The sequence below is a fragment of the Halichondria panicea genome, chromosome 8 (genome assembly GCF_963675165.1).
Source record: "Halichondria panicea chromosome 8, odHalPani1.1, whole genome shotgun sequence".
Classification (NCBI taxonomy): Eukaryota; Metazoa; Porifera; class Demospongiae; order Suberitida; family Halichondriidae; genus Halichondria; species Halichondria panicea.
Window position 1 is genome coordinate 2,353,924 of NC_087384.1, and position 18,778 is coordinate 2,372,701.

The window sequence follows — 18,778 nt, forward strand, 5'->3', positions numbered from 1 at the left end:
ACATAAATTTTATAAACACATAAATTGAATACTGCACTGTACTGATGCAGATTGTACAATCCTTCACATAAACAAACAATAGCTATACGTATACATGTAGGTATATGCATGGGAGAGATTACATGACACATGCATGCATATGAGTATCGATGGAGTGGTGATCATTTTACAATAGAACCTATACACTTCATTTCTTTTCTGAGACGTTTGTTTTCTTCACTCAGCTCTTCTTTTGATCTGGGACCAATGCAACATCCATTACTGAATAAAACTTAGAAAATATGCCAAAATCTTTCTCGGTGTACAATAGTGATGCCATTTGCGGTAGCCTTTGCCTCTGAAGAAAAATGACAAAAATGACAAGCATTATAATTTATTCTGGAATCAGCCGAAAAACGAATATTTTAACATAATTATCATTAGCCTAGCAACAAATAAATTCGGAACTTATCTATTGTTACTGCATGTGCATGCATGCATGTATATAACCTGTCACAGAATTAGCATATCTTTTGGCCACCATGCAATTAATATGGACAATTATCACACGTGTAGAAGTTTCTACCCTTCCAACCTAGCTACCAGAAGTAGCTTTTTATACCTTTAGGTTTTGCTATACATGAAATTATGCTACACAGAGCAATTTCCAGAATATTCTTCAACATCAGAGCTTGGATTAACTATCTTTGAGCCTGGCATCATTCTGCATTAACGAGTGAGCCTTCTGCATGGTGCATGCATTGGTCAGAGTTTTGCTGATGAACTGGACGTGATCTGTGAACACATGAACATCCATTTGCATGTCTTAGAGCAGCATGACTATCCACACTTACATTGTGTATACTGCTCCGGACATTTCTCCAAGAAAGCTACTAATATCTTTCTCTTGTTAAAATTTCGTGGAGGTCAGCTTGCCCACGAAAATAACGAATATTTTTACCCCACAAAAATTACCCGCTATAATTATAACAATACAGTAGCAGGAGCACAGTAGTAAGAAGCAACAAGAGACATTAATTGATCATGCAAACACGAGTCTTCATCATGCATGTGTGCAGTTTTGTCGGAGACAATGCAGTGTGTGGTACCGACAGTGCTTTGGAATTAGTGACAGTATTATACTGCTCTGAATGGCACCGTGAGGGAAATTAAAAATCAAAAGTAACTGCGGGAAATCCAATAAGAAGCTTTTCAACTTGGTTCGTTGCACATAATTATGGGATATCGAACAGTTTTTATAATTCATTTCAAACACACAATGTACAAAACACACGTACACAATAATAACCACACATTAGGGATAAAGCTAATCTAAGGGTTCTGTTCTGATATGGAGTGCTGTATTACGTGCACCTTCTCACAGCTCCTGTGCATGGAGGCAATAAAGAATGAGTTAGTGGGTGGCTGACTAATCACACTAGATCAGTTCAGTAACCTATATCAATGACAGGTGGGTGTAGGACGTACAGTTTGACAGTGAAACACCAGTAGGGGGAGACAAACATAAGAGTGCGCACACACACCTATATACTGAGTGGTATGGGCATAACTTCCCCTCATGCATAAGACGAAGGTTTGGTGACACTATGATAATTAAGGGGTACACACAAACACTCACTTTCAAGTACTGACAGACTAGGTCAGCAATCTCCCCTTTTCTCAGTTTTACTAACATCTCCAGAAGGGCCCTGAATGTCGCTTGTGAGCGCTGTTTTCCTCTCCAGATTTTCAAACACTCGATCATAGCTAGGTGGTTACTCTTTTTCAACTGGACATCACTTTGTTCGCCAGGGGTTAATTTCATAGCATCGACATAGAGCTCCACATTGTCAAAACAGGGAGCCAAATATGATACGTCTTCTTGCTGGACTTCCCTGTTGACTTGGGCAGTAGTGAGCGGACATGTGTCCATCAGCTGTTGAAGAGCAGTACTCACAGATGATCCTACAGTATGAAAATTAAATAACACATAACACATGCGAGCACATCCCACTATATGAATACTAACAACAAAACAACCAATGTACACACTATAGTCGTGACGACAAAGAATGAGTGAAAAAGTGGGGCACTATTGACAAAAAGCCACATAGGAAAAGTGTATCATAGGAAAAGTGTATCTTTAATGCACTAAGGTAATTTCGTGTGAGGTAAAAACTTGTTCAACTCGAAACAGTGATTTTTGTGAGTAAAATTTTTCGTTTGACTTTATTGCGATTTTATTGCCTGCACTTTCATCGCATGCGTTCTGGTAAGCCACGCCTACGTTTTTGTGGAGGTCAAAAATTACCCGCTATATGGTATGTGTTCTGATAAAAATCATGCTGAAAACTGCCTGGGGCTGTATGTTATTTTTCAATGTAATGTACAGCTGTTGACCAATGAAATCGATTAGTGGTGATGTATACGACGTGTCGGCATAAATCCTGTGACATAAGAAAGCATAGAAAAAACGAGGTAAAAACTTACAGTGTATAGGGTTTGTTGCGGTTTCTATCTGTCTTAATGTAACACTTATATAGTAAATATTTGATAGACTAGTAAAAGATGCCTCTTCAGAAAAGATAAACACGAAGAAGAGTAAACTGTAGTGCATAAAAATTAATAACCTGCTAATAAAATATCTAAATACCTACACAAAAATCAGGTGCGCGTGACATCCTGTCATGCTGCAGGAATGCCATACTTATGTGACCTATTGAGAAAAGGTCAACCCATGTCGTACCTCCTCTGCACTGCCAGACTGCGCAATCACAGTACCGTAATTGATGTAATTACAGCGCCACCATAATTTAAGCGCCACGTCAGCATCAGCATAATTTTTTAGGTCCTAAAAATGCGCCAACCGTTGCTGGAATTATTTTTTTCTGGCGCTTATAAAAAAGGTTTGTTTGAGACATCAAGACAATCATCCTGCATCTTTGACTTCCTTCACTTCTAAACAGTTGTCTAACCCATAGCTACAGTCACTGAATGTTGTTCACGAGTCACTCAGCTCTCAACGATGCAGCTAGCAAGTGAAACTGAGCTAGAACACGCCCATTTTCTCTACAAATTCTATACTAGCTGTAGAACATAAGCGCCACCATAATTTAGGCGCTAGCTTGGGCTGAACGCAATTTTTTGTGTTCTAAAGATGTGCCACTCAGAAGTAGAATTAATTTTTTCTGGCGCTGTAATTACATCAATTACGGTAATACGTATGCATATGCAGTTTCTGGGATTTCTGGGAGGTGTTGCTAACATAACAAAATAGTACTGATTACTGGTGACACAGGAGCAGGCAAATGCTGTTACTATCAGTTCAACATTCTTACTAAAACTACTACGACTCATTAGAGGCAAAATGTCATATATATAATACAAGAGAGACAGACAAGCAAGAATGGAAGAGTTAGATAAAATACTGACTCAGCAGGATCAAAAAGGATCGGTTAAGCGTATTCATGAGATTATTGATGACTAAGTATTAGTTATTGCATGAGCACGCTACGGCCCTCGACGACTAATTTACTACTGAGCCAATATCTGGCATATTCACGAGTGATCATGCGATTTGTTGCGTGGGAGAAGCATATAGTTATAATTAGATTCATGCCTTCTGCATTCCTTATTTTGATACCACGAAAAAGTGAGTTGTATAACTATAGGAACAATATAAAAGAGATCATTCCCAAGCTTTCTGGCTGTGCAAATATATGGCATATTGCACTCCGGTGACTTGTTAGCTTTGATGTGCCTGGCTTCACTGTGTAATATGCCATATATATTTTCACTGTGGTTTCTTTGATCTTTTGCTCAAACATGCAACAATGACTTACGGATGACTGGTAAAATGTTATTTGCGAATGTTTTCAGCTCTATACTATATGGCTGAGTGTGATGCAAGGAGTGTCTCCAATTGCTTTCAAGGACTAGAAAGAATAGGGTGCTATAAAGCTATCATGTCAAGAAAAGGAGCATAGACAACAAAGACAATGCATGGATAAACCAATGGACTGAATTGTAGATTTATAGAGCTGCACACACATGAAAATGTTTGTCTATTGCATTAATTTCTGTTTCCATATCATGTTTATGTTCCGTATCTTTTGGAGAGAGAGGGTCTTGACTTTTTCTGCCTGTGTTAGAGCAAAACGGTAATTTTGCCAACTTTTGTGCTCCCCATTCTTTCCCTTGACTGCAGCTATCCATCAACTATGGAATTCTAGACATAGAAGAAAGCAATACAATAATAGTCTTGATCCTTTAGAGTGTCTGATTGCACTACAAACAGTGTAGCAGCACTATAGCCGTAGCTCAACTTTTAGTATTTTAGCCTAGTCACCTAGTTGGGCACCGCCGCCCTCTATACCGTTGCCAGGAAGGAGGTCGGGAATCAAGCCTATATCCATGCACAGTTTTGTTCTACTGCATGGTGGAATTCCACCAGCTCCAATCGGATTGCAATATCTCAACACACCCACTCAACTGTACCACGTGTGAATTTTCCACATATTGGATTGACTGAGAGACGTGGCCAACACCCACTTTGAGATATTCATCGCTATTGGCTAGCACCCACATAGAATGAATGATATTCATGATTGCGTAACAGGCCAGAACAAAAGTGGATATAGGCTTGATTCCCGACCTCCTTCAGGGAGGCCCGACTACATTTAGCCTACATATCAAGGTATTTTTTTCCACTCAAAATGGCGGACATATGTAACCACGCCCCTTTTTAACAACTGTATATATAACCACACCCCTTTTTCTAGCCTCGATCCCAGGCCGAGTTTTCGCTTTTATAACGGTTAGGCGAACAACTGGGCCTGGTACTAGTTGTCTGCGCATGCGTCAAATTTTCATTGTATATTTGTGGTCGGCAAAAATATTTAATAAATCAATAATGGAAATTTGTACACAGAAAATGCACAGAGTGAGTACACAAAAGATGCACATAGGGAGCTGCTTCACAAAGGCCTGGGGAGTTGCCAGTTGTGCTGCAGCACAATTACAGTGACCCAGGGCAACTTCAGGATGATTGAATGCCTTCAAATTACGTTTCAAAAAGATTTAGCAGGCTGCTGGACTTCTCTGATTCTAGGCCCCAACTCGTAACTCATTGCTTGAGAAAACGTAGATTCTCTTGATGTCTCTGAGCTACCCAGCAACGCTCGAATGAGCAGGTCATACTCCAGTCCTGTGTCTGTGAGTATAGGACAATATTAAAAGAAACCAAAGACGGTTAAACCCTTACCTCAAACTGTCCAGTCTCGTCCGTTAGTATAGCCAAGAGGAGCACTGTTGGGATAGCTGGATATTAGCCATTGCTCCTGTACAGAGAAGTAGACATTTTAAATACGTGTAGATCTATACATATTAAATTTCTCGGTTATAGTGTCATTGTCGACGAGCTGATGATGGCAGCACCAAGTTCTCTAGCTCACACTCTTCACTTGATCCACCATATTAATGATGAAACTATAGTCTACCTACATTCTTGCCAAACATGAACAAGACTTGATAGCATAGCCGGCCATAGGGCCCACACAAAATATCTGACCTTAACAAGCTTGACAAAGCTTTATACCTCTTCCCTTGTTGTTCAGTCTTCAGAATAAGCTTCAGAGAAGAGAGAAGCTTCAGCTAAGAGCCATTCCAAATAATGATAAAACGGGAACTGACTTCTAGTACACGATAGTACACAAATATAAATGTCACGAAAGTGAACGAGAATATCCATTCGTCAGAATCTGACGAACGACTGACGCATGCGCAGACAACTAGTACCAGGCCCAGTTGTTCGCCTAACCGTTATAAAAGCGAAAACTCGGCCTGGGATCGAGGCTACCCTTTTTCATGCTTTTTGAGCGAATCTGCATAACCTCTATATAGAATGTGATAGCTGACTCTGGGATCCATGCAGGAGCCATACTTCTCTGAGACTTCTTTGCTGTGATCCTAGTCCACAGTGCATATATCTATGTGCCACTAAAACCCTGTTCTCAAATGTTTCAGCATGCCTCCAGTCTGGTTCTGTGCTAGACAAATCATACATATCGAACATGATAACATCTGCACTACATGCACTGTATTATATCACTCCTCTGGTTTCTTTGTAATCATGTCACCAGCCGAGGGTTTGTACTTTAGTGCTCTAGTTACCTTGTGTTTTTCGTGTTTCTGCTGTGGGGTTGTTTATGGTGGGTTGTTGAGATTCTACCACTTTCGTTCTTGTGGATTGATTCTGAAGTATAGGTGTATGCGTGTGTAATTTATTATCATTATTATTATATACCTGATCCACGTATTGTATGGTGATTAGTAGTTCTGGCACACAGTCTTGTGATACTTCAAACTCTTGCCCAATTCTCATCTTCACTTTAGTACGTGTGTTCCTCTCACTAGATCTTGTTGTTGTTATTGTGCTGTACGATTCAAAGCAATTGTTTAGTTTCCCAACAATTGAATCTGTCCATGCTCCTTGTTTCTTTAATAGAGCAACAAATTCATGATAGACTCGAGGGTCCTGTTCAATTGAGGTCTCTAAAGTGTACATACATTTCCTATAGCTTTTTCGTCTGGCATGAAACTGCTGTGATGTATGTAATTTTTCACTTCTCTTGAAATCAACCCCTTTGAGTATAGACTATCTCCTATGCTAGCAACAGACTGTTGAAGAACTTGTACTAACATGTCATAACACTCTATAATGGTCTTGTGCTCTGGTGAACTCTCACAAGTAGCTTGAGGATTGAATGTAGCCATTTAAAAACACAAGTATTAGTAAAACCAGTAGGTTTTACATAGGATTGGCAGTGGGTTTGCCCGTGTTTAGCAATATTTCAATTATTTTGACTCATGTTCAAACTGTTCTATCTCTGCAGGGAAAGGCCACATCAAGAAACTGGCTGAACAGATAGTTTATTTAGCCTTTTCTCTCTTTGTATCTCTCATTTCATAATCCATAAACATTTTAATGAATGAATATTTTCATTTTAAAAATTGCACTATTTCGACGTTTCAACGCTCTTTGTCTGACTGACTAAGTAAGTAAGTAAGTAAGTAAGTGAGTAAGTAAGTAAGTTTCTTGCCCAGCATTTACTCCAAGTACAGCCATCTCCAGGACATTCTGCACAGGGTTTCCAAACGACTACAACCTGGATTACAAAGCGCTTCTTCAGATTTGCGATTGCTTCCACGAGGCAGATGACCTCTCAGTCTCTATTTCTCTTACCTAGACAATTCCGCCATCTTTAATGACTCAGCCAATAATAATAGATAGGCGTGGCTAATAAACCGTGCGCCTAAAATCAGTGCAGCAGTGCTTTTCCAGAGCCTGAGGTGTTCCTTTTCTTCACACTGTTCAGCTCTAGCTCCCTTTCTCTGACAGGCATGCTATATGCACTGGCTAGATATCATGCTCTTAAAATGGCTGTCATTTAATACTGATTCGCAAATTCAACATAATTATCAAGCAATAAATTATTACTCTAATTATTATTATTAGTCCAGAGATATTCGAGAAGATATCTGATTAGTCCTGTCTTCTCTTCTTGTACTGCCTCTTGACGTTCCACTTATGCATGTCATGATACGTAAACTGTACTGAAAAAGAAAGGGAATCCGACTAGAAAAACATTTGCAATGTGAAAAATTGCTAGGATTGGCCAGGGGAACCACAAAAAAGCGTGGGAACAAGAAATCAGACGAGAGCATAACTCCAATCCGTTACAACGTCATGAACATGTACAATACATAGTATATTAAATAATAGACTGTGTTCCAGATCCACCTATCAGCTTCCATCCACCACATCATTCACCAGTACGGTCCGTGCATGTTACTACGCATGGATGGACTGTGTGTACCTGTGCTCAACACTGCATGTATTAGGAACATCAATTCATCACAAATCATCATGATTATGTGCCCCACATTCTAAAATGGATGTATAATAAATATATATAGGGATTGGTCATCACTCCACCAGTAAAAATTGCGTGGCATATTGGCTGGGAAAACATGGGAAAACTACCAGTATACATGTGATTGACGTTGTAACGGATTGGAGTTATGCTCTCGTCTGATTTCTTGTTCCCACGCTTTTTTGTGGTTCCCCTGGCCAATCCTAGCAATTTTTCACATTGCAAATGTTTTTCTAGTCGGATAGGTATACAATAGCAGTGGGTGTGTGCATGACTCAGCAAGTTAATGATATTCAATACCAAGGGGCTTATGGACAAACCTAAAGCCTTGAGTTAGAACCACATGATACTCCCTTACACTATTCTCTCCCAATGCACTCAAGGACGACTGCCACCACTCATGGTGGAGTGTGTTCCTCCCCACCCCTCCACTACCCTCACCCCCGACCAATGTCTTCCCCTACGACCAGGAACACTTCACTGCAGCCACTCAACTCTGTGTAGTGAGAATGAGTGGGTGTATATTATTGTGTGGTGCGTGCTTGCATTGTTTACAAAGCCATATGCAGGGGCAGATCCAGGAATTTTGAAAAGGGGGCAGTTTGAAGAAAACTTTTACTAAAAAAAAAGTCATCAACAGTTTTTTTAAAGCCCAATCAGTGTAGCTTTTCTGATCATGGATTGATTGATGACAGTATGACCATAGATAGTAGAGGAAGGGGATTGGAAACGAGATCACGTGAACACAATTTCATGGACTGTCCGTGTTAGACGGAAGCATTAGCAGAATGGCCGGAAGTAGACAGGAAGTATATAGATCTGTGTTGCTGGGTATGGTTGCAGCCTCCTCTGTGGGCCCTCCTGCTAGTGAAGACATATCAAGGAAGTAGGGCTATGTGTGTATGCAAGCTTTTAGTTTTGAAATTCTTTTTTTTGTAGGTTCTTTCTACTCTGGAAATGTGCCCATGCTCTACAATTATACAATATAAAGTATCCATGACAACTCATCATCTATATAACATTATTATGAACTGCAGACAAGCTATGACAATGTAAAGATACACGTACATTATGAACGATATGAGTCAGAATGTGTTGTCAGAGTCCGGTCTTCTGCGTTTGGGTAACGGTTCGTGAACAATTTTTGACAGAACTTACCTGATCAACTATAATAAGTGTAGAAGAGTGATGCTTTCACTAAACATTTAAGGCCAGGATTTTCATCACACAAGTTCAGGGAATCGATGGATCTCAATCAAAATAGCACAGCACGCAGGTGAAGGTAACTTAGGTTGATGAGTTGAGAGAGGGGGTGTAAGGGTATATTCAGAACGTACTGACAAATTCCAAATGAGTTGGCACTGAACACACGAGGTGACGATGACATCAACTCTTAGCAGCTTGACAATGGTGAGCACGTTCTTGACGGCAATTAGTTCAACACTGACTTGACAACCAAGAAGTGGAGAGATTCAAGAGTTGCTGGTCGACTCAGGTAAAGGCTGATGAGAACAGACGGGGGATGTCTGCTGCTTCTTGCTTTTCTTTCGCTGAAAAAAACGCAATTTCTGACTTCCCATGCCCATTGTTTACAATCACACCTGTGTGGGAAAAGAGCAACATGACATTTTCATTGAGGCAAAATTCTTCTTTCGAGTTAGTACAGCTACTATGTAATAGCTATTCTCATAGAGTAAAGCTAAAAGAATCAGAAAATTCACACTAAAATTGTGAACAGTCAGATCAGGACACCCCACACAAAGAAGGCACCCCATTCGACTTACTTCACAACACTGGAGAAGAACAAAAAGCTTACATATCAAAAAAAGGGGCTATCCTGTTAAAGCTCAAGTCAAGGAAACAGCCAATAATTATGCTTACTAGCTTCTAAAAGTGTATCAAAAACTAGATTCTCCCCAAACAGTGCTAAAAACAGGTAAATGGTGAGTCATAGCTAACTTGTAGCTCAACAGGTATATCTTATTACTTAAAACGCTCAAAATATTGTTAGTATAGATTACTACTGACATTAAAGCTCTTAGATAGTCGTTTCTTACCTTTAGAACTGAGTAAAACTCTGAAAAGTCTTTAGCCTGCTCAAAATTAGTCAATTCGCGGTCTAACGCGGATAGCTCAGCTCTCAATGTATGATCTATAGCGCACATGATCTCATTTCCAATCCCCTTCCTCTATTCTATATCTATGGTATGACATACATATAGTAGCAGGAGATAGCAGAAATGGATGAAATCATCTTGCTCTTCAGCTTCAAAAGTCTACAACTAGAGATCGTCTGCTATTCTGCATGCAATTATTGATTGCTGCTCCTGGCTGCTCTAAGTCACACCCACTTCGTGAGCTAGTTTTATTCGAGCTGGTCAGAAAGGGGGGGGGGCACATGCCCCTTGTGCCCTGCACTGGATCCGCCACTGTTAATTTAATATGTACCATGTACGTACTGCTGTACTGTATGGCTGTACATTGTGTATACAAAGGGTTCATTTAGCCTGCTGTAGCTACTTTACTTTTCGTCCTCCCCCACACCCACATTCGTTTTTTTGTGTGTGTTTTCTCTCTTGGTTATTATGCCTCGGTGCGCATGCACAAGTGAGGTATACGGTCGTGTGTATTATGTGTTTGTGTTTGTGTGTGTGTGTGTGTGTGTGTGTGTGTGTGTGTGTGTCTGCAGGTGTCTGTGTCTGTGTCTGCATGTCTGTGTCTGTGTCTGTGTAGACTGCTATAGCTGCTCAAGGATCAATCAAGTGCAAGTAAGAGTTTCTATATATAGACTTCTAGTCATGTTTACTTGGATTTTAATTTGTGGATTTGCAAAATAATGCTTCGTTCTCGAGTTATGCCTAGTTTTGCTTACTAATTGGAATGCCATTGCAGCCTTTTCAGAAGAGTACGTAGCAAAACTTGTCCATGGAGTGTTGCTACTCTATTTAATTTATAGTTCTGCACTAGAACGCTAGCTATTGGTAGCTGCAACAGTGAGAAGAGAGCTGCAAAGCTACTGATGCAGCCATCATTAATCTTAGGCTTGAACTTTTGGCATCAATCATTTTTAACAACAATCATGGTTGATCATTATACCTACTCTTTGAGTTCTAGAAGATTCTGCCTGCATGCAGCAAAATTAATCAATGCAAAAATGTTCATCATTATAATTATAATGATATAATGTGTGTATAAACGCTATTAGTATAGCTTTGGCACCACCTCCACCGAGGCATCAGCACCCGCGGTGCTTTCATTCGTTGCTGTTTTTCTAGCTAATCTCCTGAAGGCTCCCTAATTAAGGCTCTAAATACCTAATTCCCTGCCCTATATATAATGTAAACACTATACACATAACGAGTGTTGCAAGCGTGCGCTAGCTATAATGCCTCTCGCCATGTCTATCCAAAACTTGATCATTTAAAAGCTATTTATAGACCTCAATTGATATGTCTCTGTGAAACTCGGTTGGGACCTGAAATTAATGACAATGATAGTCAAAAAGAAAGATGGCTCCTTGAGGTTTTGTATTGACTATACCGTGAACTCAACTCGATCACCAAAGCTGATGCATGTGTTCCCCTTGCTGAGAATTGATGACCTGCTAGATCAGTTAGGGGAGTCGAAGTTCTTCTCTACCTTGGATTTAGCATCAGGATATTGGCAGGTGCAGGCCGGTTCACCTGGAGTCTGTGGAGAAGACAGCATTCGTCACTCACCAAGTAGTCTATAAATTTCGGAGAGTTATGCCGTTTGGACTCAAGAATGTTCCCGCAGTGTTCCAGAGACTTATGCAGCAAGTGCTTATTAGAGGTCTCAACCCAGAAGAGGGCATGCCGTTTGTGTCAGTATATCTGGATGACATCCTTGTTTTCTCCAGAACGTTCAAGGAACATATGACTCACCTACAGTTGGTAGTGGAAAGGCTACACCGTGCTGGCCTAAAACTCAAACAATCCAAATGCCACTTTATCCGTCAGCGAGTAGAGTATCTAGGGTATTTCATTACGCCGGACGGCATACAGCCAAACCCGCAACGTATATCTGCTGTGAAGGACTTTTCTACGCCAAAGTCTGTACACGAGGTTATAGACAGTTTTTGGGTTTAACGTCTTATTACCGCCGTTTTATTAAGAGCTTTGCCAAGATTGCGCAGCCACTGCATGCGTTGACATGCAAAGCAGCGTAGTCAATGCCAGACTGCATTTGACACTCTTAAGTATCTTTCTATTTCTGCATCAGTTTTATTATGTCCAAATGTTAACAAAGGCTTTAAGGTTACGATGCTATGGGGTGCCGTTTGTCTAAAATTGATTATGTTTTTAACTTTTATTTGACACTTACAAACATAAGTATGCCACCTATGTATAAGTACGCCACTTATATATATAAGAGGGTGACTTATACGTATACAAGTACATCACCCATATACCTCTGCATGATACAACCTTTTTGGAACAGCATGAGATAGATATAGATACTCTTCATAAATACATGTAAAACGTAAGCAATAAGTAAACAGACGAAGGGCTTAAACTGAATTATATAGGTGTGGATCCAGACACTGTCCTAAGTGAAGGATATCGTACGCCTCTACACAAACTGCGTACCTTTTTGGGAGGTCTACAGAGTGTCAAGCTTCAACCACCACTAAATATGTCTGTGTCACTGAAATACAAGACATATGACCATGCAGCAAGATCGAGAGCTATCGATAGACGTCGACGTCTTGGTCAGCCCTAAATGGGATAATCCAGCTGATCTCTATGACTACCTGAGGAAAGCTAAACAAAACGGAGCAAAACCTGCCCAACTATTCCGGTAAGTTAACACACACAATTACAGCAAGTGTTGAGTTGTAATACTAGGTTCTCCAGTGAATGCTTCAAAATGGCAGGTTGCATTTATTGAAAAGCAGGATGATAAAGTGAGTATACATGCACATGTACAATGTCACGAATCTGACACACATGTATACAGTAGCTAGTGCATGTGTTTCAATTTATATACTTAAAATCAGGCTATTCGAGAAACAAAGAACGGCCTGAGGGAAAGCTGTGTATTGGAAGGCCAAAGAGTTATCTCATCTCAATTCTGGTGCTTAAAGCTTATCAGCGGGCATTGAAACAAAACTATGGTGGAACCATTGAGCAACGGTAGGGGAACTCCCTTGTGTACAAATCAGTAAAGCTTCCATTTCTACAGAACAACAGCCACTTTGAAGCAGATAGTGAAATCTCACCTAACAGCTGAGTACGTTGAGTTTAAAAACTAACCACACGCACTATTATGTACAAAACGCAAGCAAATTGTGAAAGCTAACAAAATCACATCAGTTTGGTTAGACAAAATTTAATGACTAAAGTCAATACATACAGAATTTCAGTGTCAAACATTTCTTTCACAAGGTCTTTTCCAATCTATCATGCACACAGTATCTATTGGGTTGACTACTACAAACCAGGGGACTACCCAGACTTGTTTCCAGCCAGGCTCCCCCGTATCGTTGACCCTGCCAACCCGGCCAACAACCTCCACAACACAGGGATAATCGGAGGCAGCACCTACACCTCACACTCGTGCTACGAGCAGGGAGACGGCAATTGGACGCAGCTGGTTTGAAAAATTGAGTCTGTCGATTTGACCAAAACTATTGAACAGATACAGGCCTAAAATAGGCTAAATCACCGTGCACACACTTAGCTATAACAAAGCACCTTTTTGTATGTGCGGTGTATGTTGACATTAGCCGTACAGTCAGTTAGTGCATGTTAACCAGACCTTTGATTTGTTTGACCATTTTGGTAGTGACTGTCCAGAGCTTTTTTATCTGCATCGTCCATCTTCCAACACCACTCCGTGCCCACTGGGTTGGTATAGTGCCTGGGGGGAGTGCATGGAGCGTTAATTGGGGGGGAGGATATGTGGGGAAACAATTCTTGGGGGAGAGGGGGAGTCATTTTGAATTCACGAAACTTACTTTCCAAATTCACTACAGAGAATTAAGGTCTATATTAGTGAGAGATGGCAACAACCAACTTCCTTATAACTATAGGTCACAATGAATATGGTGCCTGGGAGACGAGAAATATTACCACAGAAGACGCACCTGTTGGCGCAGGCCAGACCAGTTCCATGTATCAATGACTCTCGATACTGTAGAACAAATACTTGTAACAACCACCTCTCCCCCTCAGAACAGACTTGGTCCATCGATACATCTTCACCCCAGAGGAACCAACCACAAGATAGCCTATAGAGGGTAGATAATCAACATCATGTAGAGATTGGGCCTACTAAAGTTTGAACCCCTGTGACAACAGTACAAACACCATGTACAGTGGCAGAACATTCTAAAAAGAGGCAGAATCGACACCGCAGAAAGTTACTGGTAATGATCTCAGAATTAGAGACAGTCTGCACAGAACAATGTTCTCAGACTGCCCGTCTCTTAAATATCATCACTGCTGACCACACACACTTCTTTCCGACACACTCACACACACCTTGGTTGCTTGGTGAGGTACTGCCTCAAGGAGAGGGTCACCATTTTCTTCCGCTCCCTCAATTAGTTCTTTTCCTCACTTTATCCTCTTCCTGCGTGGGAACAACCATTGAATCTTATGCTTGCATGTCCTCAGAGTAACCACAGTAACGGACAATAATTATATTGATGCATATCCTCCTTGTAGTGAGACGTATGTTTTCTTAACTCAGCTCCTCAATTTTCCTCCCAGCCTCGAGTCATATTTTCCTAGAATCCAGAACGTGCTGCTTAAGATATCATCATACAATAGGTCATCAGGATCACTTGATGCAACGTACATTTTCTTCTTAATTTTGGAGATTCTTCAATTGTTTCTTGTATCGACATAAAAGGGTATCTTCTGGTTGGTCAGTTTCAACTCTCGAGGCAGAGTTTTGCTGGATCAACTGGAGGTGATCTGTGAGCAACACACATTAATCTCTATAGCGTGACTATTCGTTCAGCTCAGAATATTTCAGATGCCAAAATTTTTCTCCGATTCACAGCTCGCAGGGATACCACCTTTGACCCCTAAAAAATCCAGCCTAACAACATTAATTTTTGGAACATTTAATACTAGGTAGATGTATACGGGAAAACGCTACTGTAACATCTTTTGCACCAACGTGCAATGCAACATGGACAATTATCACTCTGCTTGTACTCTTCAAAAATCGTAATTAGTTCTGTAGCTATATAGAAGCTGAAATTGACTGAATGTGATATCATAGATTGTAGAGGAAGATATCACATAGTAATCTATTCAATGCCAAGTATTAATGAAGCAAGCATGATGATGGCCTGATTCTATCTAGGCCATTATAGAACATGCAGAAACTTACTTTTGTGGGATTCACATGGTGTTACTGACTAAGATATAAGAGCTGTTACAGCTCCTGACACCGCACATTCTGGTCCGAAGCCATACCTGGTACTAATCGTCACACTAAAACGCTTTGAAGAGGTAACAACAAGACTCACTTGATAGGCATTATCAGGAGTACATGAATAGGAGTAAGCAACTACTATGTACACCATATAAATTCGTTATTATCTCACTACGTCACAAACACATGTAGTAGTGTAAACTGTGGTTACTTTGTGTACACATGACCATGTATGGCTGCATGCTAGGCTCACTTAGAATTAGAAATTGTCAACAAGAGTGCAAGTGCATGTGCAGGCTAGGCTGAAACTATATACAAGACTTAGAGAATAACATAGATATAGATCTACTCAGCTAATATCATCTAGAGAATGCTTAACCTTAGAAAAAGACGGAAAATTGGCTGTTCACCATGAAATTGGTAACTAATCTTTGCTGAATAACATGTTTGATGCAATGCGAAGCAGTTAGCATTGTGTGTGGTGCCGGGTTACCGTGTATAGAGAGAACTAAACTAGAGGTGTGACAAGCTGCTAAAGTTGCTCCATCTCTTACTTGCAATGTCATGGAATATTGCAAGTTGTGTGTCTGAGGAAAACAACGTCAACCTTGAGAGACACAGCAGTAACAAGGGATGCCCATGCACTAAAAGTAGGAGTTTCTTCAGAGTCTGAGTCGATTACTTGTGAGTCTTTTGAGAGGTTTATTTCTACCCCAGATGCAATGTAACGTAGGAAATCGTACCACTGAATTTGAAAATTTAAGTATGCATCTTTGCCTTTACACTTGATGTAAAATTGTTTATATTGATTGCACAGGCAGTCTGCAAGCTTCACCAAGCCATCATCCTGTTCCTTAGAGATTATATTAAAAACCTGTTTTCTCCAGGGTACATCTCTAGTTGTGGTAGCTTCTCTACTTCTTCAGTTAATTTTCTCACCAATGCTAGATTATTTTATTCAGTAACAAGCTTTTGGCAACTTCTATCACAGTTGCTTTGCTGTGTTCATGTTTCTTTGCTTTTCTTCATTTTGCAAGAGCTAGCCACCTCTACCAAGTGTGCTTGCACAATGCATGTAATTAACCACACTGTTTTGATTGTGGTTGTAGGCCACCTGAGATGTGGGCGTTTTACACATGTAGTATGACGTGGCATGACACAGTGAGATAACAACACGTTTGTATGGGCTGTATAGTAGTTGCTTACTCCTATTCATGTACTCCTGGCATTATGTATATGGAAGAAATTCAACCATGGCAAATAAGTATACACTATACACACAAGTGAAATACTGAATGCACAGTGGATGAGATGAATAGGATACAAACAAGAAAGTTAACATTACACATCTTACACATTAATGAATCGTTTCGCCATAATTATTATCAATAAACATTCTGTTTTCTTCACTGACTGTGAGCTCCTCAAATTTCCTCTTAGCCTTGAAACTTCTTTCCTAGAATCCAGAACTCACTGCTCTAGATAATTCAACAGGTCTTCTGTTGTTCATGAGATCTTTTGGTTGGTCAGTTTCAACAGTCGAGGCAAAGTGTTGCTGATAATAACTGGAGGTAATCTGTGAGCAATGATGCAGCACACACTGCATGTAAACTGATGGGAATTTGAGAGAGAACACACCCACTGTTCAAATAGGGACACCTCTACATTCACCAATTCACGTGACCCCGGCCCCTCGGGTACTATCGCTAGAAATAGGCCAGAATAATTATGGATCAAAAAGACCCACAGAAAACACCTCACTATTCGACAAGGTCACTATTCAACAAGGACACCTACATACGTCTAGAGTTCTGATGATTATAGGCCTTGACAAATTATGCTTCTTTTGCCTATTATTCTTTTTGAGTGGCATTGAGCTCCCTTTTTCTCTTTTTGACCTCTAACTTGGCAGTAAATGCTTTGTGAGAGCCGCGTGTGTATAGTCCAGACTTCCGTTTAGTATGAGGTTGTAGAGGGGCGCAGAGATTTGTTTGGAGGCATCTATGATAGCACCCCTTTCTCCAAAATCCTAGCACAAATAATTATTATCAAGCCCTACTGATGATTCAAAATTTATGATACCGTACAGCAGGAAATGTTTATGAGGTGCAAATCCGCGCTTTTCGAGGGCAGAGCACCTAACGCGAAAATTAAAACTGGGGTAAACTTTTCCGACCTACAAAGAAAATTTCGAGGATTGAAATCATGCGCATAAATTCATATAGAAGGGTTGAACCAAGGTATTTGTATGCTGTTCCATCATAATACTTTGCAGTGGTGAACGTTTTTCGTTTTGTTGTGATTATCCGCATTAATTTGCAAAACGAAAAAACATTAGTGCAGTGTTTCAAGTGGATTGATCACACCCACTTTACCACATGTGAATTTTGCACATGCTAAAATTGACTAAGAGGATTGGCCGATAAACCATTTCAATAAATATGCGTAACAGGCCAGAACAAAACTGTAGATATAGGCTTGGTTCCCGTCCTCCTTTGTACAACGGTGAGGGCGGCGAGTCAAGAGTCTCCAACAATAGATTTCAAAGTAATAAACGTATAGAAGCCTATAGAAACTCCATTGAGCATATAATTATAGCACTCTACACGCAATATGCAGTGACATGCACACAAACAAATTAACACACTACGTATCATATATATACCTCGCTGCACATGCATGCGCATAACTTGTACACTGAATGCTAATGAACGTACCATCACCTTGAGCCACATTCTGATCACAACAGGCTGGTAAACATAGGTCTTGTAGTGAACTTTAATTTCTTAATTAATCAGGTATTTCTCGATCGCCAGGCAACTTTGTATCATAAAGAGAGTGACCTAACAAACACGGTGAACTTGACTCCTGCTAGAAATAATTTCGGAACTCTGAAATTATCACTTACTTCGTTGATTCATCAAAATAACCACTCGACCGTGTGAGGGGGTGCTCCATCAGTGTACGAGGAGAGGAGGAAGAGGAACACGGAAACAACAGGGAATCAGAGCATGCACTGCAAGAAACATGCAAGATGCAAGAAATACAGAGTATGTCTTTAAAATTAAAAATGCTGAAGAGGTAGCTAGTTAATTTTGAGACAGTCAACACAGATTTAAACTTCAGTCCGCCCGCATTTCTTATATTCATCACTAATCTCACTCTAGGCACTCCGTAGAATATGCTAGTATATGTAACATAGAATTCTTATATTCAACTGAACACGTGTAACACATCACGTGTTACACCCACACACACAGCACTACTAAGGTAATACAATAAAGCACTACTCTAAGGTAATACAATTAAATACAGTAAGTTAGTTTCTATGGTTAGTTTCTTCTAGTCAGTTACATATCTCCTCCCCTAAGATTGCTCGTCCCGAGCAAACCCATATCGATTAGGGGGCTGGTGCTGTCTCCGAAGGGGGTATCGGCCAACCGGTTCAGGGC

The 18,778-nt window shown here is 40.3% G+C and overlaps 1 protein-coding gene and 2 long non-coding RNA genes across 7 annotated transcripts; all 3 read right to left on the reverse strand.

Annotated features, from left to right (window-relative positions):
• Window positions 1-1,229: 1,229 nt before the first annotated feature.
• Window positions 1,230-15,000, reverse strand: LOC135339784 (uncharacterized). 5 transcript variants are annotated; one of them, XM_064536055.1, is made up of 9 exons: window positions 14,739-15,000; window positions 14,574-14,667; window positions 14,420-14,510; window positions 14,023-14,166; window positions 13,695-13,796; window positions 6,284-6,413; window positions 6,151-6,232; window positions 1,619-1,944; window positions 1,230-1,366 (listed from the first exon to the last, which is right to left on the reverse strand). In XM_064536055.1, exons 3-9 carry the CDS (start codon window positions 14,461-14,463, stop codon window positions 1,358-1,360), a joined length of 837 nt encoding a protein of 278 aa, XP_064392125.1. In that variant the 5' UTR covers window positions 14,464-14,510; window positions 14,574-14,667; window positions 14,739-15,000; the 3' UTR covers window positions 1,230-1,357. The 5 variants fall into 5 exon arrangements, with proteins under 5 accessions (XP_064392125.1, XP_064392121.1, XP_064392124.1 ...); XM_064536051.1 differs by having other exon boundaries at window positions 14,420-14,667; XM_064536054.1 differs by having other exon boundaries at window positions 14,627-15,000.
• LOC135339854 (uncharacterized) lies at window positions 4,858-6,143 on the reverse strand. Its single transcript, XR_010396076.1, has 2 exons — window positions 5,243-6,143; window positions 4,858-5,191 (listed from the first exon to the last, which is right to left on the reverse strand). It is a non-coding gene; the product is annotated as an uncharacterized LOC135339854 (long non-coding RNA).
• On the reverse strand, window positions 8,909-13,349 carry LOC135339869 (uncharacterized). The gene is made up of 2 exons (XR_010396099.1): window positions 9,971-13,349; window positions 8,909-9,514 (listed from the first exon to the last, which is right to left on the reverse strand). It is a non-coding gene; the product is annotated as an uncharacterized LOC135339869 (long non-coding RNA).
• Window positions 15,001-18,778: the final 3,778 nt, after the last annotated feature.